Source organism: Sciurus carolinensis, chromosome 11, assembly GCF_902686445.1.
Source record: "Sciurus carolinensis chromosome 11, mSciCar1.2, whole genome shotgun sequence".
In the NCBI taxonomy this organism is placed as follows: domain Eukaryota; kingdom Metazoa; phylum Chordata; class Mammalia; order Rodentia; family Sciuridae; genus Sciurus; species Sciurus carolinensis.
The window spans coordinates 20,089,866-20,114,597 of record NC_062223.1 but is presented as its reverse complement, the minus strand read 5'-3'; the positions used below and the strand labels follow the sequence as shown (position 1 = coordinate 20,114,597).

Here is a 24,732-nt window from a genome sequence, read left to right as displayed (position 1 = left end):
ACCCTAGGTAAATGTATGATTACACAAATGGTATGCCTGTACTTCATGTACAAACAGAGAAAGAAGATGTATCCCATTTGTTTACAATAAAAATGAATTTTAAAAAAAATAGAATTTAATTTAAATGTTTTCCCGCTCACTTTTGGGAAAGGTGAGTCAGTACAAAATATACCCATGTGAGGTCCTGGAGGCAAATCACTCACTGCTAGACAGGACACTGTGGTATCTTGTTTTTTAAGAAGTGGATTCTGCTGTCATGTGTAACTAAAATAACCAATAAATAAAATAAAATAACATAAACTAAAATAAAATGATGCATTGGGTTTCCTGTACCCAATGGATTGGAGTCATCTGGGAACTAAGACTACATCGACTTTTTAAGGAAAATATGCTGCTTGGAATGCAATCTAGTGAATACCAGGGCCCCTTACTTCACCCATAGTTTCCTCATGGCACTCTTCACTTCTGCATTCCTCACGGTTTAAATCAAGGAATTTAACATTGGTTCAACAATGGTAAAAGACACAGTCATCGCCTTGTCTATGGGATAAGTGACCACAGGCCTCACATACAAGAAAATACATGGCACAAAGAACAACACCACCACCGTGAGGTGGAAGATACACGTGGAGAGGGCTTTATGGCTCCCTTCAGAGCTGTAAGACCTCAGGGAGCAGAGGATGACCACGTAGGAGGCAAGCAGGATAAGGAAGAGGGTCACACACATCCCCCCTCTGTTGAGGATGACCAAGAGACCCAGGACGTGGGTGTCCATGCAGGCCAGCTCCAACAGTGGAAACAAGTCACACATAAAGTGATCGATGACATTGGGGCCACAGAAGGGTATTCTGTACATGAAGAGAAGCTGTATTGTTGCATGCATGGATTCGCCCACCCAGGCCCCTCCCACCATCAGGCAGCACACTCGAGGACTCATGATGCTGCTGTAGTGCAGGGGCTTGCAGATGGCCACATAGCGGTCACAGGCCATCACGGTGAGCAGGATGATCCCCACACCACCAAAGAAATGCTCTGCGAAGAGCTGGGTCATGTAGCCCTCGAGGGAGATGGCCGTACTCTCAGAGAGGGAGTCCATGACCAACTTGGGGACAATGACGGAAGAGTAAGTGACATCCATGAGGGACAAGGAAGCAAGGAAAAACTACATGGGAGACTTCAGACTCTCACTTGCACTTATGGTCACCATGATGAGTAGGTTTCCCAGTACTGTGACCACATACATGATTAGAAACAAACCAGAGAGCATTTTCCTCAGCTCTGGATGCTTTGTAATGCCCAAAAGGATGAATTCAGTGACGTTGTTTGGATTCTCCATTGAATGTGGGCTGAGGACAACATGTCACTCTGCACTGGAAAATCTGCAGAAGGATTATCATTTTTAATTATCAACCACTAGGTGGTGCTGTCCCAGACCCTCCTAACCTGCCTTTGTCTCCAGCTGCTACCACAGAATCCAGCTAACAATCTCAGCCTGAGAGCAGCTTGACCCTACTGATCCCTCAGCACCTCCTCCTCCCACCGGCACAACTCTTGCTCTCTGTCCCACTGCTTGTGCCTGAGACACTTACTGCTTCATTGTGGTGCACATACCTACTCCTGTGGTATGCAGACATCAACACCCTTGGGGAATCCACTGACCATGGGTCCATAGGAGCCAATGGATAAATGGAACTAGCTTAACATTCTTTTATTTCCCTCATTCTCTCCTGTGTTTCCATTCAGTTTTCCAAAATAAACCTGTTTTGTTTTTGTTTTTGTTGTTTTTTAGACTACCATGCTAGGTTACTTCCCTTCATTTCTCACACCCAAGATCTTAGAAAAATATGATTTTTCCGTTGATTTATTCCATATACTTATTGAACACTTAGAATGTTCTAGTTGAAGTACTCTGAGATAGGTCATAGCTAAAGGACTCTCTATTTATTATGGATTACATTGTTTCCATCTATATGTCTACCTCCTAAAATTGAATAATGGATAATAATATTATTATTGTATAGCACTGATATTCAACTAGTCCTTACCATGTGTCAATACCCTGTGAAATAGTTTCCAGTTGAAATTTATGTTCAAACACAACTTTGTTTGTATTGTGAAACATTGTTTATCTAGTCCCTGAAATTATCTGACTAACTATAAGAACTAAACAACATTTTGAAATAGATAACATAAGTCAAAATTTCCTGATTATAATTGTCAAGTAGTTCTATTCATGCTATGGAAGAGTCTGGGAAAATCCCTGTAGAAACATCATTTGTCTCTTCAAGTTCCCAAACTTATATCCATAAAGGGCATCAAACCATCTCCCTGACTGCATGGCTTATCTTCCTCTAAGCATCTCCCTCACCCATATGTCAACTTCCTTGGAATTGAATCACTATTCATTCCTGGAGTTCAGTGCATCCCAGTTTTGATGATGATCATACATGGGTGGGAATGAGAGGGCCAGATGGCTTTTCCCTGACACAAGAGGAATAAAGAGAGTGTGCGTATTCTGGGAAGTGGAGGCCAAGCAGAGCTAAAGGGAGGAAGGTAACCCCAAAATAAACAAGGAGACAGACCTGAGAACAATCTTCACAACACAGACAGAGACCCGGGCCATGTTTTGATGTTTTGCATGCCACCAGCAAGAAGTGTTGTGACAAGAATGGCAGAGAGGGTAAAACCCAAAATATCTGGAACCTCCCTTAGCTTTGCTGAGTCTCATTTTTCTCTTGAACAAAATGTATTCAGTCTGAACTAATAATACCTGCTGCTGCATTAAGAGATATAAAATGTGTAAAGGAACTAACAATGCACATGCCTCCCAGCAGGCTTAACTATAGTTCACTTACTCTCCTCATTAAATAATGGCTAATATTTTCATTGAATTAAACATTGAGTTTAAAGCAAGAATTTTTAAATATAAACTTCCAATGTAGTTTCTCTTAAAAGCTTTTAGAAGAAAACCTACATATTTATTTTTAGGTTATTTTATTTTCAAGCACTAGAAATAATCATATGCAGTGTCTGCATGAGAGATTCTTAATGATGGATGCCAAGGATCATCTTAACAGTCCCTAAAATATTTACAAACCAGTAAGACCATCTACTGAGGATGTCAGGATTACTTAGATATTTTCCTTTGAGTCCTACACCTTCCAAGTTTGTTGTTGAAAATTTATAATTTCATTAAACTCAATCCTCCACTGAGCAGTTGATGTAAACTCGAAGACATAATCCTTGGCCTTAGTTTCCCCCTTCAAACATTCTCTTTTAACTTGGAGTACAAATGAAAATTTTCTCACTACTGTTCCCATTCTTATTCTTGGATTACCTTTATCTCCTGTCTATCATAAGACAAAGTGAATCACAAATTATTCAGTCTGGAGTCTGTAGAAATAATTATTTTTCACCAGCAATGAAAACTTATCATTTTTACTAGATCAGGGGCTGACTACATCAGCTTCCAGGCCTATACATTATTGGGAAAAGGTTCTATTTCTTATGAATTTTAGACATTCATGCATAAGTCAGAACATACAGTCCCCCTACCCCCCCAAAAAAGGGGGGTAATACATCTGAATTTACTGCATGTTGAAATTAAAGGAGAAAAAGCTGCAGGTGACCAGTGAGTCTGAGAAAGGAAACATTTGTTAGAAGAAACACAAGTGGACAGTTAAAATCAGAAGTTTTGATTTACAAAGATATTATGGTAACATAGAATGACCTGATATTTTCTGAATATAAGATAAATATATTTATGACACATATCACATCCAACAGTTTTACAAACTCATACCTTTTTAGTAAGAGTAAATAAAAGAATGTTTACACTTGTTGCTGCAAATGACTCCTAAAGTATTGATAAGAAAAAAAAAATCCTTGATATTCAAGAAAAACTGAGCCATGAGAATATCTAAGAAAAGAAGAAGAAATTAAGAATAATTTCAAAAATTCTGACTTATTCTGACAGGAAAAGAAACAGAGACAGATCAGGCAGGAATCATTTCTTGTTAGGATATGAATTGTTCTTTTCATCCTTTTATGGGTCTCTTTCTTTATTTTGTGTATTCAGGTTGCAAAAAAAGCAAAATTAAGAAAATCAACAGTGATTCTTTTCACTCCTCAACTGTCAACACTTCATATGTTCATCTAAGGATTTCCTTTACCACAAAAGGCCAAGCAAATCTTTTTTTTTTTTAAACTCTGAGACCAATTTGTAGAAACCCTTCTGTAGAAAGCCAATTTCACACAAATAACCCATGTATGAAGAATATACTAAATTCTCCCTGAAACTGTGGAGAAACACACTCCCGAATCATCAAACCAAAGATTTACAGTTCTTTCCATTGAAGATCCAGAACCTTTGCATGTGAACATTGCAGCTTTAGTAAAACATTAAACACTACCAAAAGCACCATACCAAAAATCTAACTAACCACTATTAAGTAACCAATAAATGTTAGTTTTTTGAGGGAGCCCTTTTGTGTTTTTCCAGTGATATGTAAAATGTGCTACTCCTCTTGCACTGTGTGTGCAGTAGGTTTGATCTTCCATATTTAGGGTCGTGATCACTTGGCACGATAAATGGACTATATAACTCTTTTCTTCAACAAACTCCTCATGGCACTTTTCATCTCTGTGTTTCTCACTGTGTAAATTATAGGATTCAGCATGGGAGTGAGGATTGCAAAGAAGACAACCACCAATTTGTCCACCGGGTAGGTGGCCACAGGATGCGTGTAGGTGAAAATGCAAGGCACAAAAAAAATAACTACAACTGTGAAGTGGGAGCCACAGGTTGAGAGGGCTTTGCACTGTCCTTCAGAGCCTTGGGATTTCAGGGAGCTCAGGATGACCATGTAGGAGATGAGAAGCATGGAGAAAATGAGCAAGCACATGGCTCCACTGTTGGCTGCCACCACCATTCCAAGCCTGTAGGTGTCTCTACAGGCCAGTTTCAATAATGGGAAGAGATCACACATGAAGTGGTCAATGACATTGGGACCACAAAAGGGCAGGCTATCATGAAGAGAATTTGCGCAGTTGTGTGCAGGATCCCTCCCATCCAGGATACCACCACCAGGAGGCGGTAGACTCCCTGCCTCATGATGGTCATGTAGTGCAGGGACTTGCAGATGGCCACATAGTGGTCATAGGCCATGACAATGAGGAGGATGATCTCTGAGCCTCCCAGGAAGTGCTCCACAAAGAGCTGAGTCAGACAGACACCAACAGTGATAGTCCTCCTCTGGTAGAGCAGGTCGACGATCATTTTAGGGGTGGTGACAGAGGTGTAAGAGGCGTCTATGAAGGACAGGTAGGTGAGAAAGAAGTACATAGGAGGGGAAAACGTGGGGCTGAGGGAGATGGTGATGATGATGAACAGATTGGCCAGCACAGTAAAGACAAATATCAACAAAAAGATGATGAAGAGCAGTCTCTGCAGGTGTGGATTCTGTGTGAGCCCCAGGAGAACAAATTCAGTCACGTTATTGGGAGGGATGAGGTTATCCTTGTAGGAAGTAATGCCTTCCTGGGGCCTGAATTACCTGCAAAAAAAGATAAAGAAAGATAGCCAACTAGTTATAAATGTATTGCATGCTGAGTGTCATAGTATGGAGATGGGGCAGTCATTGCTACTGCGGAGCATATCCTTGCCCACAGTCCCCCACCCTAGTAACTGCCTCAGTTATTCTTTTTCACTCTCCTCCATGATGCTTTCCTCTCCTCAGATACCTATATGTTACCTATAGCCTCCGTGGGTTGACAGTTATTGTGTAATTTACTGAGAAAACACTGAGCTATACACACAAGCTCTTGATTCCCCTGTTTTCAGCTCCATGTGATCCTGCTAATAATCCCAGTGCCCTCTGCCTTTGAGTCCCCTCTGCATCTGTGAATTCACAAATTATAACTTTGGGATGTATTTTGCAAGCTGTAAAGTGCTGCACACTGATAAAGGCTATTCTTTCTTCAAAATTTACATTTGAACCCACTGCTTTACCCATGAAAGGACATGGACAATACATATCTGCAGTGAGCAGGCAGATAGGAAATATACATAAATTACAGGAGACTCACCTCTCTGGCACCTACCATAGCAATATGCTATTTTTGTCTCTTTTCTTGGAGTACTTAGTACAGGGTCTGGCACAGTGTCTTCAACATCAGGTACCTGTGAGGTAATGAATAAATGTACAGTGAATTCCCTCACTTTCTACATTTTCATATGTGATGATACACAAGCTTCTGTGGCCATAAACCAAGAACTCAAGTATCCCTGTCTTCCCAATCTGCTTCTCCAAATCATCTACTTATGAAAAACATAAACTTCTCAAACATAAACTTCAGTTCAGTTTCTGGCATAATTTTATGTAATGTTATTGGATAAGTTGACTTTCAAGATAATAATAATGTTGGTTAATTAAAAGTACTCCTTTAAAATTATGCTATACATATAATTTAATATAATTACTTTCATTAAATTTATATTTCAAATATACTGGAACCAAAAAAAGCCTTTTGAATTGGATTTCAGTTTATTACGATCTACTAAGCCAAAAGAAAACCTTATTACAAAGTTCTTAAAAAAGAAATTTAATGTGGAAACTAGAAAGTGATGGTCAGATGAATAGATAAGGTACTATGCCTCAGTACACACCTCTAAATACAAATGCATGATTCATAATAACTGCAAGTAACTATTATACTCAACTCCACAAATATTCACTGGATACCTATTATGCATATTAATGTATTTTTGTGGATACAAATTATACAATCACCGCTACCAAAATCCTTTAGTGATCCCTCCCCTGGTTTTTTCACTACACAGCAGCAGCTCATCCATTCATGAGCTGGATGATATCCTCTACTTCCCTATGTTTCTGCAATGCACAGTCTCATGTCTTCATCTTCCCACAGCATCCATCATGCATAACTCATGGTTAAAGAATATTTCACCATGAACAGAATGGGGAAAAATCATCCCAATTTGCAGACATAAATTCCCCAATGAAATGAACAGAAAAAAAATAAATAAATATAACCAAATGTATTCTGAGAAAAGCAAACATTTCTTTCCCTTTCAAAGTTCAGCAGATTAAAGTGCTTTCTTTCTTAATTTTAAAAAATTGTGTGGATCCAGGATGGCAGCCTAGAGGGTGACTGCACCCCCAGTCACTCCAGAACCCAGGATTTAAGAAGGGGAGGCATTGAGAGACTCAGACTGAAATAGAGCCACAGGTGAGTCTGCCCACTGGGTAAAGCTCGACCTGGGTGGCAGGCCCAGATAGAGGTGGCTTATCGGAGCCAGGCAGGGCAGCTAGAGTCTTCCACAGGCAGTCCTGCGCACTCCGGCGGTGGGCTCCGCCCACACAGCCAGCTTCTCCAGGTTCTCGGAGCAGGCCCCCTAGTGAGAGCCTTTCTGACCAGAACAAGCTCCAAGTCCTGGAGCCAGCGCAGCGCAGCGTACTCTGGCACGCAAGCAGCTTCAGGGACCAGGATAGGGCAGCCAGAGACTTCCCCAAGTACCCTGGACCCCTGCGGTGGGAGGTGCCTTTCAAGGCTAGCTTCTCAGACCAGACCGCCCAGTGAGAGGCTTTCTACATAGAACCAGCCCACAAGTCCCCGAACCAATGGAGAGCTTTGATCCGCAAGCAGCCTCTGGGATCAGGGCAGGGCAGCCAGAGACCTCTTCAGGCGGCTCTGCCCACTCCGGCCGCAGGTTCTTTTCATGGGGTGATCCAAGATGGCGGCCTAGAGGGTGACTGCACCCCCAGTCGCTCCAGAACCCAGGAGTTAGGAAGGGGAGGCATTGAGAGACTCGGACTGAAATAGAGCCACAGGTGAGTCTGCCCACTGGGTAAAGCTTGGCCCGGGTGGCAGGCACAGATAGGGGTGGCTTATCAGAGCAGTGCAGGGCAGTCAGAGTCTTCCCCAGGTATCCTTCCACACTCCGGCGGTGGGCTCCTTCCACATGGCCAGCTGCATGGTGCAGACCGCATTAAGAGCCTTTCTGCACAGAGCCAGCTCCAAGCCCTGGAACCAGTAGGGGGCTAGGGGCAGCTTTCTTTGGATGGACTGAATTATCAAATTCCTCCAAGACATCAGGCTACTGAAGACTGGGAGGTGATACACTGGAAATCTACTGGGACACTATAAGCCAATAGTGGAAATCTGCAATATCTCAGGGTCCCACTGACAGCTGACCAATATGAGAAAACAGGGGAAGAAAATGTCCCAAACAAACCTAGATACTACATCAATAAAACCCAATGACAGCACAGCAGAAGAAATGTCAGAAAGGGAGTTCAGAATGTACATAATTAAAACGATCAGGGAAGCAAATGAGGAGATGAAAGAGCAAATGCAGACATTGAAGGAGGAGATGAAAGAGCAAATGCAGGCATTAAATGATTGAACCAATCAACAGTTAAAAGACCAAATACGGGAAGCAAGAGATCATTTCAATAAAGAGTTAGAGATACTGAAAAAAAACCAAACTGAAATCCTTGAAATGAAGGAAACAATAAATCAAGTTAAAAACTCCATAGAAAGCATAAACAATAGGATAGAACACCTGGAAGACAGAACCTCAGACATTGAAGACAAATTATTTAATCTTGAAAACAAAGTTGGCCAAACAGAGAAGATGGTAAGAAATCATAAACAGAATCTACAAGAATTATGGGATATCATGAAAAGGCCAAATTTAAGAATTATTGGGATTGAGGAAGGCTTAGAGAAACAAACCAAAGGAATGAACAATCTATTCAATGAAATAATATCAGAAAACTTCCCAAATCTGAAGAATGAAATGAAAAACCAATTACAAGAGGCTTATAGAACTCCAAACATACAAAATTACCACAGACCCACACCAAGGCACATTATTATGAAAATACCTAACATACAAAATAAACACAGAATTTTAAAGGCCGCGAGAGAAAAGAATCAAATTACATTCAGGGGGAAACCAATAAGAATATCAGCACATTTTTCAATCCAGACCCTAAAAGCTAGAAGGGCCTGGAACAACATATACCAAGCCCTGAAAGAAAACGGATGCCAACCAAGAATCTTATACCCAGCAAAACTTACCTTCAAATTTGACAATGAAATAAGATCCTTCCATGATAAAGAAAAGCTAAAGGAATTTACAAATAAAGCCAGCATTACAGAACATTCTCAGCAAAATATTTCATGAGGAAGAGATGAAAAACAACAATGCAAATCAGCAACAGGAGGCGCTAGCCTAAAGGAATAGCCAAATAAAGGAGAAACCAAATCATGTCAAAAACAAATATGAGTCAATTGACTGGGAATACAAATCATATCACAATAATAACCCTGAATGTTAATGGCCTGAACTCATCAATCAAAAGACATAGACTGGAAGATTGGATTAAAAAGAAAAATCCAACAATATGCTGCCTGCAAGAGATTCATCTCATAGAAAGAGACACCCATAGACTAAAGGTGAAAGGATAGGGAAAAACATACCATACACAAGGACACAGCAAAAAAAGCTGGAGTATCCATCCTCATTTCAGATAATGTGGACTTCAAACCAAAACTAGTCAGAAGGGATAAAGAAGGACATTACATGCTGCTTAAGGGAAGCATAAATCAGCAAGACATAACAATCATAAATATCTATGCCCCGAACATTGGCTCATCCACGTACGTCAAACAAGTCCTTCTCAATTCCAGAAATCAAATAGACCACAACTCAATAATACTTGGCGATTTTAACACAACTCTCTCAACACTGGATAGATCGTCCAAACAAAAATTGAATAAAGAAACTAAAGATCTCAACAACACAATCAACAACTTAGACTTAACGGACATATGTAGAATATACCATCCAACAAAGAACGAATACACTTTCTTCTCAGCAGCACATGGATCCTGCTCTAAAATAGACCATATTTTATGCCACAAAGCTACTGTTAGCAAATACAAGAAGATAGATATACTACCTTGTACTCTATCAGATCATAATGGATTGAAATTAGAAATAAATGACAGAATAAAAAACAGAAACTTCTCCAATACCTGGATATTAAATAATACACTATTATATGATGAATGGATGACAGAGGACATCAGGAGAGAAATAAAAAAAATTCTTAGAAGTAAACGAGAACAAAGACACATCATATCAAAATCTCTGGGACACTATGAAAGCAGTACTTAGAGGAAGATTTATTTCATGGGGCCCATTCAAAAAAAGAAGTAGAAATCAACAAATAAATGACTTAACACTACAGTTCAAAGGGCTAGAAAAAAAACAGCAGACCAATACCAAAAGTAGTAGAAGACAGGAAATAGTTAAAATCAGAGCCGAAATCAACGAAATTGAAACAAAAGAAACAATCGGAAAAATTAACAAAATAAATAGTTGGTTCTTTGAAAAAATAAATAAAATTGACAAACCCTTAGCCACACTAACAAAGAGAAAGAGGGAAAAAACTCAAATTACTAAAATTCGGAATGAACAAGGAAACATCACAACAGACACGAGTGAAATACAAAACATAATTAGAAGCTATTTCGAAAATCTATACTCCAACAAAACAGAAAACCTCGAAGACATCAACAAATTTCTAGAGACATATGAATTACCTAAACTGAACGAGGAGGACATACACAACTTAAATAAACCAATTTCAAGCAATGAAATAGAAGAGGTCATCAAAAGCCTACCAACAAAGAGAAGTCCAAGACCAGATGGATTCTCAGCCGAGTTCTACAAAACCTTTAAAGAAGAGCTCATTCCAATACTCCTCAAACTATTCCATGAAATAGAAGAGGAGGGAACCCTCCCAAACTCGTTCTATGAAGCCAATATCACCCTGATATCTAAACCTGACAGAGACACATTGAGGAAAGAAAATTTCAGACCAATATCCTTAATGAACATCGACGCAAAAATTCTCAACAAAATTTTAGCAAATCACATACAAATATATATTAAAAAGATAGTGCACCACGATCAAGTGGGTTTTATCCCAGGGATGCAAGGTTGGTTCAACATTCGGAAATCAATAAATGTCATTCACCATATCAACAGACTTAAAGTTAAGAATCACATGATTATTTCAATAGATGAAGAAAAAGCATTCAATAAAATACAGCACCCCTTCATGCTCAAAACACTAGAAAAAATTGGGGCAGTGGGAACATTCCTTAACATTGTAAAGGCCATCTACGCTAAGCCCATGGCTAATATCATTCTAAATGGTGAAAAACTGAAAGCGTTCCCCCTAAAAACTGGAACAAGGCAGGGATGCCCTTTTTCACCACTTCTATTCAACATTGTCCTTGAGACTCTAGCCAGAGCAATTAGACAAACCAAAGAAATTAAAGGGATACGAATAGGAAAAGAAGAAGTCAAACTATCCCTGTTTGCTGATGACATGATTATATATTTAGAGGAACCTGGAAATTCCACCAGAAAACTTTTAGAACTCATAAGTGAATTCAGTAAAGTAGCAGGTTACAAGATCAATGCTCATAAATCCAATGCATAAGTGATGAATCTTCAGAAAGAGAAATTAGGAAAACTACCCCATTCACAATAGCATCGAATAAAATAAAATACTTTGGAATCAATCTCACAAAAGAGGTGAAATACCTCTACAATGAGAACTACAGAACACTAAAGAAAGAAATTCAAGAAAACCTTAGAAGATGGAAAGATCTCCCATGTTCCTGGATAGGCAGAATTAATATTGTCAAAATGGCTATACTACCTAAAGTGCTATACAGATTCAATGCAATTCCAATTAAAATCCCAATGATGTACCTTGCAGAAATAGAGCAAGCAATTATGAAATTCATCTGGAAGAATAAAAAACCTAGAATAGCTAAAGCAATCCTCAGTAGCAAGAGCAAAGCAGGGGGTATTGCAATACCAGATCTTCAACTCTACTACAAAGCAATAGTAACAAAAACGGCATGGTATTGGTACCAAAATAGACAGGTAGATCAATGGTACAGAATAGAGGACATGGACACAAAACCAAATACATACAATTTTCTCATACTAGACAAAGGTTCCAACAATATGCAATGGAGAAAAGATAGCCTCTTCAACAAATGGTGCTGGGAAAACTGGAAAACCATATGCAATAGAATGAAATTAAACCCCTATCTCTCACCCTACACAAAACTCAACTCAAAATGGATCAAGGACCTTGGAATCAGACCAGAGACCCTGCATCTTACAGAAGAAAAAGTAGGTCCAAATCTTCAACTTGTTGGCTTAGGACCAGACTTCCTTAACAGGACTCCCATAACACAAGAAATAAAAGCAAGAATCAACAACTGGGATAGATTCAAACTAAAAAGCTTTCTCTCAGCAAAGGAAACTATCAGCAATGTGAAGAGAGAGCCTACAGAGTGGGAGAATATCTTTGCCAACCATACTTCAGATAGAGTGCTAATTTCTAGAATCTATAAAGAACTCAAAAAACTCTACACCAAGAATACAAATAATCCAATCAACAAATGGGCTAAGGCAATGAACAGACACTTCACAGAATAAGATGTACAAGCAATCAACAGATATATGAAAAAATGTTCAACATCTCTAGTAATAAGGGAAATGCAAATCAAAACTACCCTAAGATTTCATCTCACCCCAATTAGAATGGTGATTATCAAGAACACAAGCAACAGTAGGTGTTGGCGAGGATGTGGTGAAAAAGGAACACTCATACATTGCTGGTGGGGTTGCAATTTAGTACAGCCACTCTGGAAAGCAGTGTGGAGATTCCTCAGAAAGCTTGGAATGGAAACACCATTTGACCCAGCTATCCCACTCCTTGGCCTATACCCAAAGGACTTAAAATCAGTATACTACAGAGATACAGCCACATCAATGTTCATTGCTGCTCAATTCACCATAGCCAGGTTGTGGAACCAACCTAGATGCCCTTCAGTTGTTGAATGGATAAAGAAACTGTGGCATATATATACAATGGAATATTATTCCGCAATGAAGAATGATAAAATTATGGCATTTACAGGCAAATGGATGAAATTGGAGAATATCATGCTAAGTGAGATAAGCCGATCTCAAAAAACTAAAGGAAGAATGATCTTGCTGATAAGCGGATGAGGACATATAATGGGGGGTGGGAGTGCTTAGTATTAGGGTTAGGGTTAGGTTTAGGGTTCGGGATAAGGAGAGTGGTAAGAATGAAGGAAAGAAGGACTGTATAGAGGGGAAAGAGGGGTGGGAGGGTGGGGAAGAAGGAAAAAAATAATCAAACATCATTGCCCTTTGTAAACGTATGATTACACAAATGGTATGCCTTGACTCTATGTACAAATAGAGAAACAACGTGTATCCCATTTGTATACAATAATAAAAAAAAAGAAAAAAAAAATTAAAAAAAAAATTGTGTACATAAAGGAAAAGGAAATCGAGCACTTTCATTGTATTCCACTATTCTGAGGTGTAATTGGTAGATATGAAGTGTATGGTGTACGTAAAATGAGAAACAATCAATAATAAAAGTGACTGAGAAATAACGCTGAAGAAATAGAAATCATTTTGTCTTTTCTCTTTGACTTCACACTAACCTTTCTGGAAATAAACCATCTAGGGAAATATTTTTAGAAGTGGAGAATTCATAGGTAAAACACATTCAGCACAATTACAAAAACCCTGGAAGATTGGAAACTGTGCAGGTCCAACGTTAGATAAGTTTATGAGTATAATATAGTGCATCCCATAATGGGTAGTTGTTAACAGAGATATTTAAAATTTGTATAATTTCATAATTTTTATGTTGTAATAATGGGTAAAATTAAGAATGCAAATTTTAATTTCTACTATAATTCTTATTAATTTTAATATTTGCATCTAAAAGGAAAAAAAGACCCAAAATATTTTTACTTCTAAATTGGTAGGATTATAGTTGATTCAATCTTTTTTTTTTTTCAGTGGTGCTGGGGTTTGAACTCAGGGTCTTGTGCATGCAAGGCAAGCACTCTCCCAACTGAGCCATATCCCCAGCCCCTCAATCTTTCTTGGTGACTGACATGCCAAAGAAGAGATTAAAAATTCAGCATGGTAGAGATGACAGGTTGTTATATGATTTTTAAGGTGCATTAAATCCTGTAAATCTGTAATTACATGGTTTCTCACCTATCTCCTATCATCTTGTCTGACATAGCTCCATGGTCAGGGCCCCAAGCAGGTGCTAGTTCACCAAGAGGTAAAGTGAGGGTAAAAATGCCATGTAGCTCAGCCACAGTGAGCCCTTGTTGATTTATAAGTGCACCTCTGGATGGTACCTTTCTCTGGAGCCGTAGCAAGAGCTGCCACATATCCTGTTTGTACACACTTTCTGTGACCTATCTTAGCTGTGGCTAATTAGACCTCAGGGGTTTTTCACACCATTAGCAGAGCTTGCCAAAACCCAATTATTTTACCTTAACTGAACATTAGAGGACTTTCACAGCACTCATGTTTAATTGTTAACTTTTTCCTTAAATCCACAAGAAGACAAATCCCTCTGTCAAGAGAAAACACAGCAAAAATGAGTCTGTCATTACAGAATTCGGATATTTGATAATACAGGAACTTAGTATATTAGTATGGAATTTGAATATTTGGTGTGCTATAAATTGAACATTTGAGTAGGTAACTCTGATGTCTTAAATTTTATTATAATATTGTCTTTATCAACCGATTCTTCATTGTTATACTTTTTGTTTTTGCAGTGCTGGGAATAGAACCCCAGCTTTGAACATGCTAGAAAAGGGCTCTACCACTGAGCTACACTCCCAGAACTGTGACCCATGTCATAAGAACAGCACTTCACAGCAGGTACAATTCATAGTACTTCTTCAAAGCAGTCGTTTCTAATGCCAACTCTGTAACTAGATTAATGTTATAATGAAAATAATTGCATTCCCAAATTATATTTAGACTTGTAAAATACATTTTTTCAACTATTTAAATTTAATCTAATAAAATCCCTCTGGAATAGACAAAAGGCATCCTGCCTAATAGCATGGAAAACTAAGTCAAGGAATCAAAACATCACCTCTCAAGGTAACACAAAAGCATTGGGCCAGGGTCTTTATTTTTAGATTGTTTTGCTTTGTAACTAATGTGAGATAACACTTTTATGCTGCCACCAGTTGTGAGGTCTATTGGAATCATCCACTAATATTCAAAATTATTTTTAAGAACAAACTGAATTAAATTAAAAGCAGGAATATTCCTATATAGAACTATATTCACTCATCATGTTCAAATATATTTTCTAAAATAAGAAAAATAAATTGTACATACCTCTGAATTGGCACAAATGTCATCACTGTGAGCAGTGTGTATCAGCATAGAAAAACAGTTTCAGAAAACTGAAACCAAATGATCAAACCTAGTTTGACCAGATACTTGAATTATTATAGTGCTATTACATTTGTGATAGAAGGTGACAAAGAAATTTGAATGAGGGATTGGAACTGTGAAAATAACTATAATGAATATGCATTTTGCTAAAGTTTCATTTGTGAAAAGTTCTTCAATTTTTCCTTCAGTTCTGGAATAAACGCACAATCTCAGAATAGAGAAGGAGCACATACTTAAGTTTCTCATGTCCAATCTAATAAAGATTAAAACCCATTCTTCACAGCCCATTCATCATTCATCCATCCTCTACTGAAAAGACAGATGTGTAGAGAATATTTTGGATTCCCCATTGCTGTCTAGTTGAGTTCCCCAGAGCATAGAATTCTGTGAACTGGAGATAGGCAGAGTCTATGGAGTTAGGTCCAGATCAGTGAGCATTGTACAAGAAGGGAACTTTATAACAGAGGATTTCCGAGAGCTATAAGGGAAAGTCTGATTCCAGAAGGAAATCCAAGGAGTGAGTATACAAAACTCTGAAGGGACAGCACCACAGATATTTCAAACATAATGCAAACCAGAAAGAAAAATGGGAGAAATTAAGTATGGATCAGATCGCAGTCAGTAGGAAGGCAGTCATTGTGTTAGCATGACATTTGACAGGTTCATAACAACAAAAACCACATACCCGCCTACCTGGAAGCCTTACAGAAATTTTCATGGCCTTTCATAGGCAGAGGAACACTCCTCAGGGCAACAAAAGACTCACATGCAGGGCTCATATTGCCTTAGTCTAATTCAAAACCCCTTTTGTCCCAGGAAGACACTCCTAAACTGCTCACAAAAATGAAAAAGTTTAGAAACATGGCCAATTATTCATCTATCATATATAATCTCTCAAAAGCCTTCCAGTTTGACTTCTTCTAGTAAAGTAGAATAAAACAATAATTAAGGTAATAAACATATTAACATGGACAGAATCACTTATACACCTTCTAAATTTCCTAAGTAACCTGCTTGTAGAAATAGGATGAGCTATTTAAGGTCATGGAATGAGATGATGACTCAGTGAGAGGTAGACCCAGGCTTCCTGATGCTGAAGCCTGCATTCTTATTCTCCAGGAAGCTTCTGCAATCAGTATAAGCTTGCTAAATATTGTTACATATCAGAGTCCACTGATTCCTTAAACAAAACATGTGGTAGCTGTGAAGTGGGAGACTGACTCTACCCAAAGTGGCAGCTTAGACACATCTATAAGCATGACATTTGTATTTCTACTGTGATCACAGACTGCAGTTTTTGAAAGACCTGAAAGTTATTCCCAACAAAGACTTTTAAGTAAGCTGAGCTGGTTAGCTGAGAAGTATTTTCTTTGGTCAATTATAGAGTTTTGTTTTTGTTTTGTTTTTTTCTATATGATTATAAACCATCTCCTAAAGTAGTTGTCAAAAAGGATTCCAGATTCAAGGAACTAAATATAAAAACAACTTTTTAACAGTGGAATAGTTGTGTGGTGTGCTTTTGAAAAAAATCAGAATTTTGTTACCACTGATGATTTTTAACCTAATAAAATGGCACTTCTTATGACATATGATAAAAATATTTTTATGCCAACTTTTAATTAAACACTAGCCCAAGGGAATTCTATATATGGAAAATACCACAGGATATGTATTAAGAATATTTGGAATTGAGGTGAATGTATGTGTTGTATGATTTAGTTATTTAACTTTTCTGATCCTTTTTCTCTGTAATATAGAACAATAGATTTCAATTTTATAAGTTCATTGTGACCATGTGAGGACATTTAAAAATTTCCACATAGGTTTACAAAAAATTCATTTTTATTATCACTGTCAATATTTACTCAGTGCAACCAGAAATGAAATATAAATTCAAAACCAGATATATCAAGGTATTCCAAGATCTAATCCTGTGTCTTTGTTTCAAAAATGTCTTAAATGCCAGTAAGCAGTACAGCTTTTCAAACCAATTGATTATATATTCAGCATGATGTGCAGATCTGAATTTATAACGGAAAAGTTTTCAACTCATTACAAGTCAAGAGAGGCTCTAATGCCAACACTTCCCTTTTTCTAATGCCCTTTGATATATTTGAAAGAACATTGATTTTGGACCTAAAAGAATGCAGATCTGAACACTAGGTCTGTCTCTGACATTGAACTATTTAATGAAACTTCTTGAACTGCATTTTTCTCCATCTATAAAACATGAATAATGATAATAACATTTACTTTGTGAAAGTGTTTTGACAGTAAATCCACAGGTGTGAGAAAGGCTTTAAAGTACAGCAATTTTCACGTATTCATGCCATGGTAAACCATGCTCATAGTTTAAATTCCAAAAATAAGCCATAAATTTTAAATTAAAAGCCATCCTTAGTGGTATGAAGAAATTTCACATCATCCGATCCTGGTGGGACATGAATCATCCTCTTTGTCCAGCATATCCACATCTATTATGTACTACCCACCTGTTAGTCATTTAGTATGTGTCTAGGTTATCAGACAGACTGTTATGGTAGGTATCATAGTTCTTATGTTCAAACACTTATCTCAATAATAATCCCAAAGTACAACATTTCATTACATATTATAATTGTTTTATTTTGTTATCAGTTGTTAACCTGGGACTGAACTTATAAAATGAAGTTTATCATCAATATACATGTATAAGAAAAAAAACATACTATATTTATAGGGTTTAGTAATACCCTGTGTTTTAGGCATCCAATCCAGGTCTTGGAATGTATCTCCCATGAATGATAAGATGGATTACTGTGATAAAATATAAAATTGCAAAGGTCATGACAGAGATAAAATATCTGAGTTGGATCATTTATTGTCTGGAATCGCAATCCTGTTAAGTAACATTCTAATGGCATTTTTTACCTCTGTGTTCCTCACTGTGTAGATAACAGGATTTAACATGGGAGTGACAAGGGTATAAAATACAGTTACTGCTTTATCCATGGGAAATGTAGTTACTGGTCGCATGTACATAAAAATACAGGGCACAAAGAAGAACAGAACAACTGTGATGTGGGAGCCACAGGTAGAGAGGGCCTTCTTCCTCCCCACAGAGCTGTGAGTCCTCAAGGAGCACAGGATGACCACATAGGACACCAACAACATCACAAAGGTGATCATGGCAATCACCCCTCCATTGGCAGCAACCAAGAGACCAAGGAGGAAAGTGTCCGTGCAGGCAAGCTGTATCAGGGGGAAAATGTCACACATGAAGTGATCCAGTGTGTTGGGACCACAGAATGGCAGCCAGAAAGTAACTACAATCTGCCCAAAAGAGTGGAGAAAACCCACCACCCAGCACAGGCCCACCAGCAGGCAGCACATGCGGTGGCTCATCATGGTTACGTAGTGCAGAGGTCTACAAATGGCTACATAGCGGTCATAGGCCATGACCACAAGAAGGACGATCTCTGAACCTCCTAAGAAATGTTCAAGAAAAAGCTGCAACATGCAGCCATTGAATGAGATAGCTTTGGTCTCAGCAAACAAATTAGCTAGAATTTTAGGAATTATGGAAGAGGAATAGCATGCATCTATCAAAGACAGGAAAGCCAGGAAGAAATACATAGGGGAGTGCAAAGTCTGGCTGCAGAGGACAGTAACCACAATGAGCAGGTTTCCTGTGACTGTGACAATGTAGGTGATAAGTAACACCAGAAATAGAATCTTCTGCATCTGGGGGTTCTGTGTCAGTCCCAGCAGGATAAATTCAGTAACATTCATTCCGTTTCTTTCTTTACTGTGTTGGTGATGAATTCAGAAGTTGTGGATTAACCTGTGAAAACAATATTCTTAAGTACCAAATACGATGAACAATATATTGAATTTTCGTCTTAAGAATATAAGGTATTTTCTTTCATGTACGCTGGAAAAGAAGAAATAAACCACTTTTTTGATTTTGTAAAATGAGTTGATATTAAGCCTCTGCAGGTGTCTAATTCAGCTTCTGATAACAAGGATGCTGAAACCCCCTTTACAACAGCTTCTGACAGGTGGTCACTAGACCTTTGCTGGAGGACATTTAGGCATAGGGAGCCTGCCTAGTAATAAACCCAATGTCTTCTCAGTCAGTTCAAAATGTTAGAAGAGTTTTTAAAAACCTCTTGTAATAATTCTGTACACTTGACACTCCAATTAATCCAGTCCCTACTATTTAAAAATTCTTAAGTAAACTACAGAGAAACAAGGCTGTTTATAACTTGTTTTATTTTTTATTGCAATATTTGGTTCAATGTCTGACTCAAAGAAGTATTCAGTAAATATTGATCAAATGAACAAATAAGTTGAAGGACTCTTTACTTATTTATTGTTTCATTTGTTCCCTGCTGACTCCAAACAGGACAACTCATGATCCTATGCTCCTTTCAGCATTCCAGATCTCCTCTCATTCCTCTCCACCTTGGGTGGCTGTGTTCCACATCCAGTTTCAACAGTGACCTTACTTCTGGCCAACACGTAGGGTCAGCTGAAAGTTAAAGGCCAGGTGAAAAGGGAAGGACACCAAGGGATCTGTTTGCCTGTCTCCCTTCCATGGTTTGAATGATGGGTTACTTTCACCAAGACAGCAGCTTTTTCGGGCAGATGTTATGACATCTCCAGTTTGGGGTGCCCATAGTCGCCTTCATCTACCTCTCTCAGGATTGGTTGTGGTAATGGTTGCCTATTATTACTACCATATTCCTTATTCCTGATTAGTTTCTTTTAATTTTTGGTATTTGTTCTGATTAGTATGGATGGATTTGAAGACTATCATGCTAAGCGAAATAAGTCAAAAACCAAAGGCTGAATGTTTTCTCTGGTATGTTGATGCTAACACACAATAGGTGTGCAGGGCACTAGGGAAGAACAGAGTTACTTTACATTAGGTAGAAGGGAATAAAGGGAGGGGAAGGGATATGGGGGTAGGAAGGATGATAGAGTGAAACCGACATTATTACCTCATGTGCTTATATGACTGCATGACCAATGTGATCCCACAATATGCATAATCAGAAAAATAAGAAATTATACTCCATTTATGTGTGATTTTTTAAAATGCATTCTATCGTCATGTATAAATCTAGGAATTGTACTGGTAAGTAATCTTGATTAAATTTTTTAATGTTCCACTTGATTATTATACTTTGTTTTATGGACTACAATGGATGCAAAAAGTTTATATTTTTTTTGTTTTCAAAACAATGAGAAAATGATTTTGCTTTCCTGAAAATGCATTTTATTCAGGAGTCATTTATACTTCTTTTATGGCATGGCTGAAAATTAAATTTACCTTTTGTCTGGAAAGACTTTGAAGGGCAACATTCAGACTTTCTGGTGACAGGCAAAATGTAATATAATTTACATGCACTCCAAAGCACTTTTTAAGCCATGGAGTCTTGGATTCTGAGGAATTTTTGTCTGTCACTGCCTGAAGCTATTTTACAAATACTTTAAGTTGCAGAGAACTGCTAATGATCCAAGTAATTCTTGTTGAAATAAATACAAATACTGTCTGATGGAAGTTCAAGTTATTTTCCTGAGTATTGCACATGAAGCATTTTCATTTATTTCCGAATTCATTACAAATCCCCGATTAAACAATATAAGTGTGATATATTGCATTTTTCTTTACACTAATGATAATTTTCTAGTTCCATCACTAATGAGCAAAATAAAGTCTTTGTCATGTGTTTCTTTTACATTTTTATCAGAGTCATGACTGCTGCTTTTTAAAAATTCTTTTTCTTTAGGTATTAAAATTACTTATGAAAGTTCAATGAATTTTTTTTAAATCCTTATATTCTTATACTGTGTATTTCACTATGAATTCTTCTGTTTTCCTATATTTGGGATATTTTCATTCGATGTCAAATGGACATAAAAATGCTATTAAAGAACATTTTTGTGAACCTCCCAACTCCACCCCCAACCCCAGAGAAGTGTGCATATGTGGAGGGGAAGGGCTGACTCAGTGCAATATGGTTTCAGGTCTGTTTAATAATTCCATTTTATGGCCATTTCCAAAATTTTTAACTATCTACTATGTGTCTCATAGAAATGTAGTAGTGAAAAATAGAAATGCACTCTATTTTTATGTCCTGGTAGAGAGAGAGAGAAAGAGGATGACAAATGAAGATAAGGAATGATAGAGTATGTCAGATTGTAACACCTGCTATCAGAAAAGGAAATAGGACCAATGAAGCATGGAGTCTGAGAAGAAGAGCCATTTCCAGAGGAGGCTTCATGGAAAAGGAATACATAACCAGACTGGAAGGATGTAAGGAAAGAGCCAAGAAGGTATCTAGACAATGGCTCCCTACAGAAGCATCAGCAAGGGCAAATCCCCAAGGAGGGGTCAGTCTCAGTATCCATAACCCAGGGGGCCATGGGGTTGGGGACTGAGGCCAGCTCTCCCAAGGTTTTGTAGGTTATTGTAAGGCGCATGACTTTCAGTGACAAGCACAGCAGTGGGTGGTTTTGCTCCATGTGATGTGACTTAGATATCTGTCAGCAGGATCCTCTGACCACTGAATGAATAATGTAGGGAGGCTAGTTAGGATTCTTCTGAAAGGTGACTGGGATCTTGACCAGGATGGAAAAGGGTGAATACTAAGCTGGAAAAGTTGGAAAGAGTTGTAATATGAAACTAGATCTAGTAGAATTTTCTTGACATGGGAAGTCAAAAGGAAAAAGAGTGTAAACTTCACTCCAGTTACTTACCCCATCCCCTAAATAAAACAAGGCCATTTATTGAGAAATTTCATGTGCAGAAGCCACAACTCACAGAGCCAACATGCATGAGGGCTTATCAAGTTCCTGACAGTTTAAACCTTACCTCAACATTGAGTCAGATCCATTTTATCCTGATTTAAGATGTGAAATGAGTCTTAGAGACAGAATGGAAGTTGCTCCCTTTGCTTAACAGACTGTAGTCCAAACCTGACATTGAAATAAATGGTTAAAGTCATTCTGTGAAATGTGTTTAATCCCTCAAATCCTTAAATATTTTCTGTAAAAGGAAGCTAATGGAAGTAACCTTAATTAAAGGGAAATTAGCTCACTTATTGGCACAAAGTAGGCAAGTGCCAACATCAGCTATTTTAATTTGTTGTACTTTTTAGAAGCATAGGATATCACAACTTACTGTGAAAATGGATGACCTGTGGCCACAACTTTTAAAATGACAGTGTTTAATGACAGTATTTTTATGAGGTACATTGATATATGTTACCCAAAAGCAATGAATTATCTCGAAGAGTAACTCACTTGTTTATCATTTTTCTGCTTGGTTTTTGACCACCCAAAATGGATCATGAATTTTCCTTCTTAATCAAAATGAATGTTAGTAAGCTATTTAACACACACATACACAAACTTTGACACGATTACATTTTTAACATGAGTGTCAAATATAATTTTTGCAATAACATATTTACTTTACAAAAGTTGATGCTCACTGACAATCTTCCCTTTAAACTCATCTTTTCTACTTTACTGCTCAGCAACCTCCCTCCAAAACAAAACAGAAACAAAAGCAAAACAAAACAAACAAAAAAAATTAATTTCTACTCATTCACGGCTCTCCATCAACTTGAAATGCTTTGAGGGTTTTTTTTTTTTTAATGCAATAAAGTAAAACAGGGAAAATAGAGAATACTGTTCTTTCTGCCTAATCTTTTAATTATCTACTATGTGTCTCATAGAAATACAGCAGTGAAAAATATAAATACACTCTATTTTTATGTCCTGGTAGAGGGAAACAAGTGTTTCTCTCTTCAAAAGCCAAGTGATATATTTTTCAGGTAAAGAAAATAATAATCTGGAAACAATGAAGCTACAATCATTTTCTATGTTTTATCAAGTAAAACTATCTCAACTCTGGGGGAGAAAGAAGTGCATGGATTTGACTGCTTTCAACAGTGATGCCAGAAGCAACATCCTCATCAGCTGTGATATTTTCACTAACTTCCTCACACAGCAACACACACTGACAACCAAGAGCAGCTTTCCAAGCAAACATCTCTTATTAGGAAACAAACTACACATTATGTCAAGAAGGAAAAGCTCTAATCATTCAATTTGTACAAATGTTATGTTGTTACAGTGAGTTTTTAAAAAGCATTCTCTTTTGCCTTCTGGAAATATAAAGAATTTCTTCAAGAATTTTTCCTTAATACAAATACAATCATTCATATATTATTAAATTTTTTTCTTTTTTGGAAAAGAAAGATTCAATTATATAAAATTATACATTGCAAAAACAGAAAATAAATAAATAAAACAGTCCTGCTATGTTATAGTTTGCTGAAAAACTGAGACATTTTTATTATTTTTTTATTTGTTTTATTTAATATTCTTCTGTAGTACTACATATCATTCTTATTTTAGAAAAGATGATTTTAAAGAAATTTTAATATACTTCTGAATGTTTCTATAGTTCTTTCTCATCTTGTCTTTACCCTCCTTTTTTGTGCCTCATAAATACAATAAGTTCTGAGAAGTTGAGAGGAAATTGTGCTTACTTCCCTCATAAGTTATGTGAATAATTTGGAGAGGTATAAAATCCTGTATAAAGGTTAAGCATGATCATTGTACATGGTAATCAAAAATGAATACTACTTGACTGCTTCATTTATGCAAGCACTGTGAAAAGCACTTAACATGAATTGTTTTATTTAATATGTTTTTAAAAGAGCTATTTGTGGCAGGATGTTTACTCCTTCTATTTCATGGATAGGAAAATTGAGACTTGGAGGGGGCAAGCCTGTGCTCCAGGGCAAGTAGTTATTGAGGAGCAGATCTGAAGGTAGAGTTCAAGTCTGCCTGCCCTCAAGCCCTCACTTTGACTTGGTCCCATAATATTTCCCAAGTAACAACTTACCTGAATAGCATTATCCTTCTTCAACATCACCTTTCACAACAGCTTTAAGAAGACTGTTTCTTAATTGAACCCATGGAAGCATTAAAAACTGAGTTTAAAAACCTCTGGGTATTTGAAATACGTCAACTTCTCAGATTCTTTGTGAATTTCTCATGTACACTCTCAGGAGAATTTAGAATCACCAACTCATTCATTTACTTTTTTTTCTAGGTCAGTTAATAGCAAATTATTCATCTGTCCTACATTCATTATTAAAAGAAAATTTATACAGATTATACATTATTTTTAAACCACTTTCATATCAATTACAAGACAACTTTGAAATGAAATACATTATTTCCAATTGATAGAAAAGCTATGGCTTAGCATAATTTATTACCTCAGGATTCTGTAACTAATGATCATAGACCTGCACTTTAATTTCTTCTCTTTCATT

The 24,732-nt window shown here is 37.4% G+C and overlaps 1 protein-coding gene and 2 pseudogenes across 1 annotated transcript; all 3 read right to left on the bottom strand.

The window, feature by feature from the left end:
• Positions 1-427: 427 nt before the first annotated feature.
• LOC124958070 (olfactory receptor 4C6-like) lies at positions 428-1,336 on the bottom strand (annotated as a pseudogene).
• Positions 1,337-4,595: 3,259 nt separating this feature from the next.
• On the bottom strand, positions 4,596-14,355 carry LOC124959142 (olfactory receptor 140-like; annotated as a pseudogene).
• A 3,886-nt stretch (positions 14,356-18,241) lies between these two features.
• On the bottom strand, positions 18,242-19,168 carry LOC124958201 (olfactory receptor 4C46-like). Its single transcript, XM_047516012.1, has one exon. It carries the CDS (start codon positions 19,157-19,159, stop codon positions 18,242-18,244), a length of 918 nt encoding a protein of 305 aa, XP_047371968.1. The 5' UTR covers positions 19,160-19,168.
• Between the last annotated feature and the right edge of the window lie 5,564 nt (positions 19,169-24,732).

Bases quoted from the DNA above. Each gene is read 5' to 3' on its own strand.
- LOC124958201 (XM_047516012.1), bottom strand. From the start codon at position 19,159: ATGAATGTTACTGAATTTATCCTGCTGGGACTGACACAGAACCCCCAG.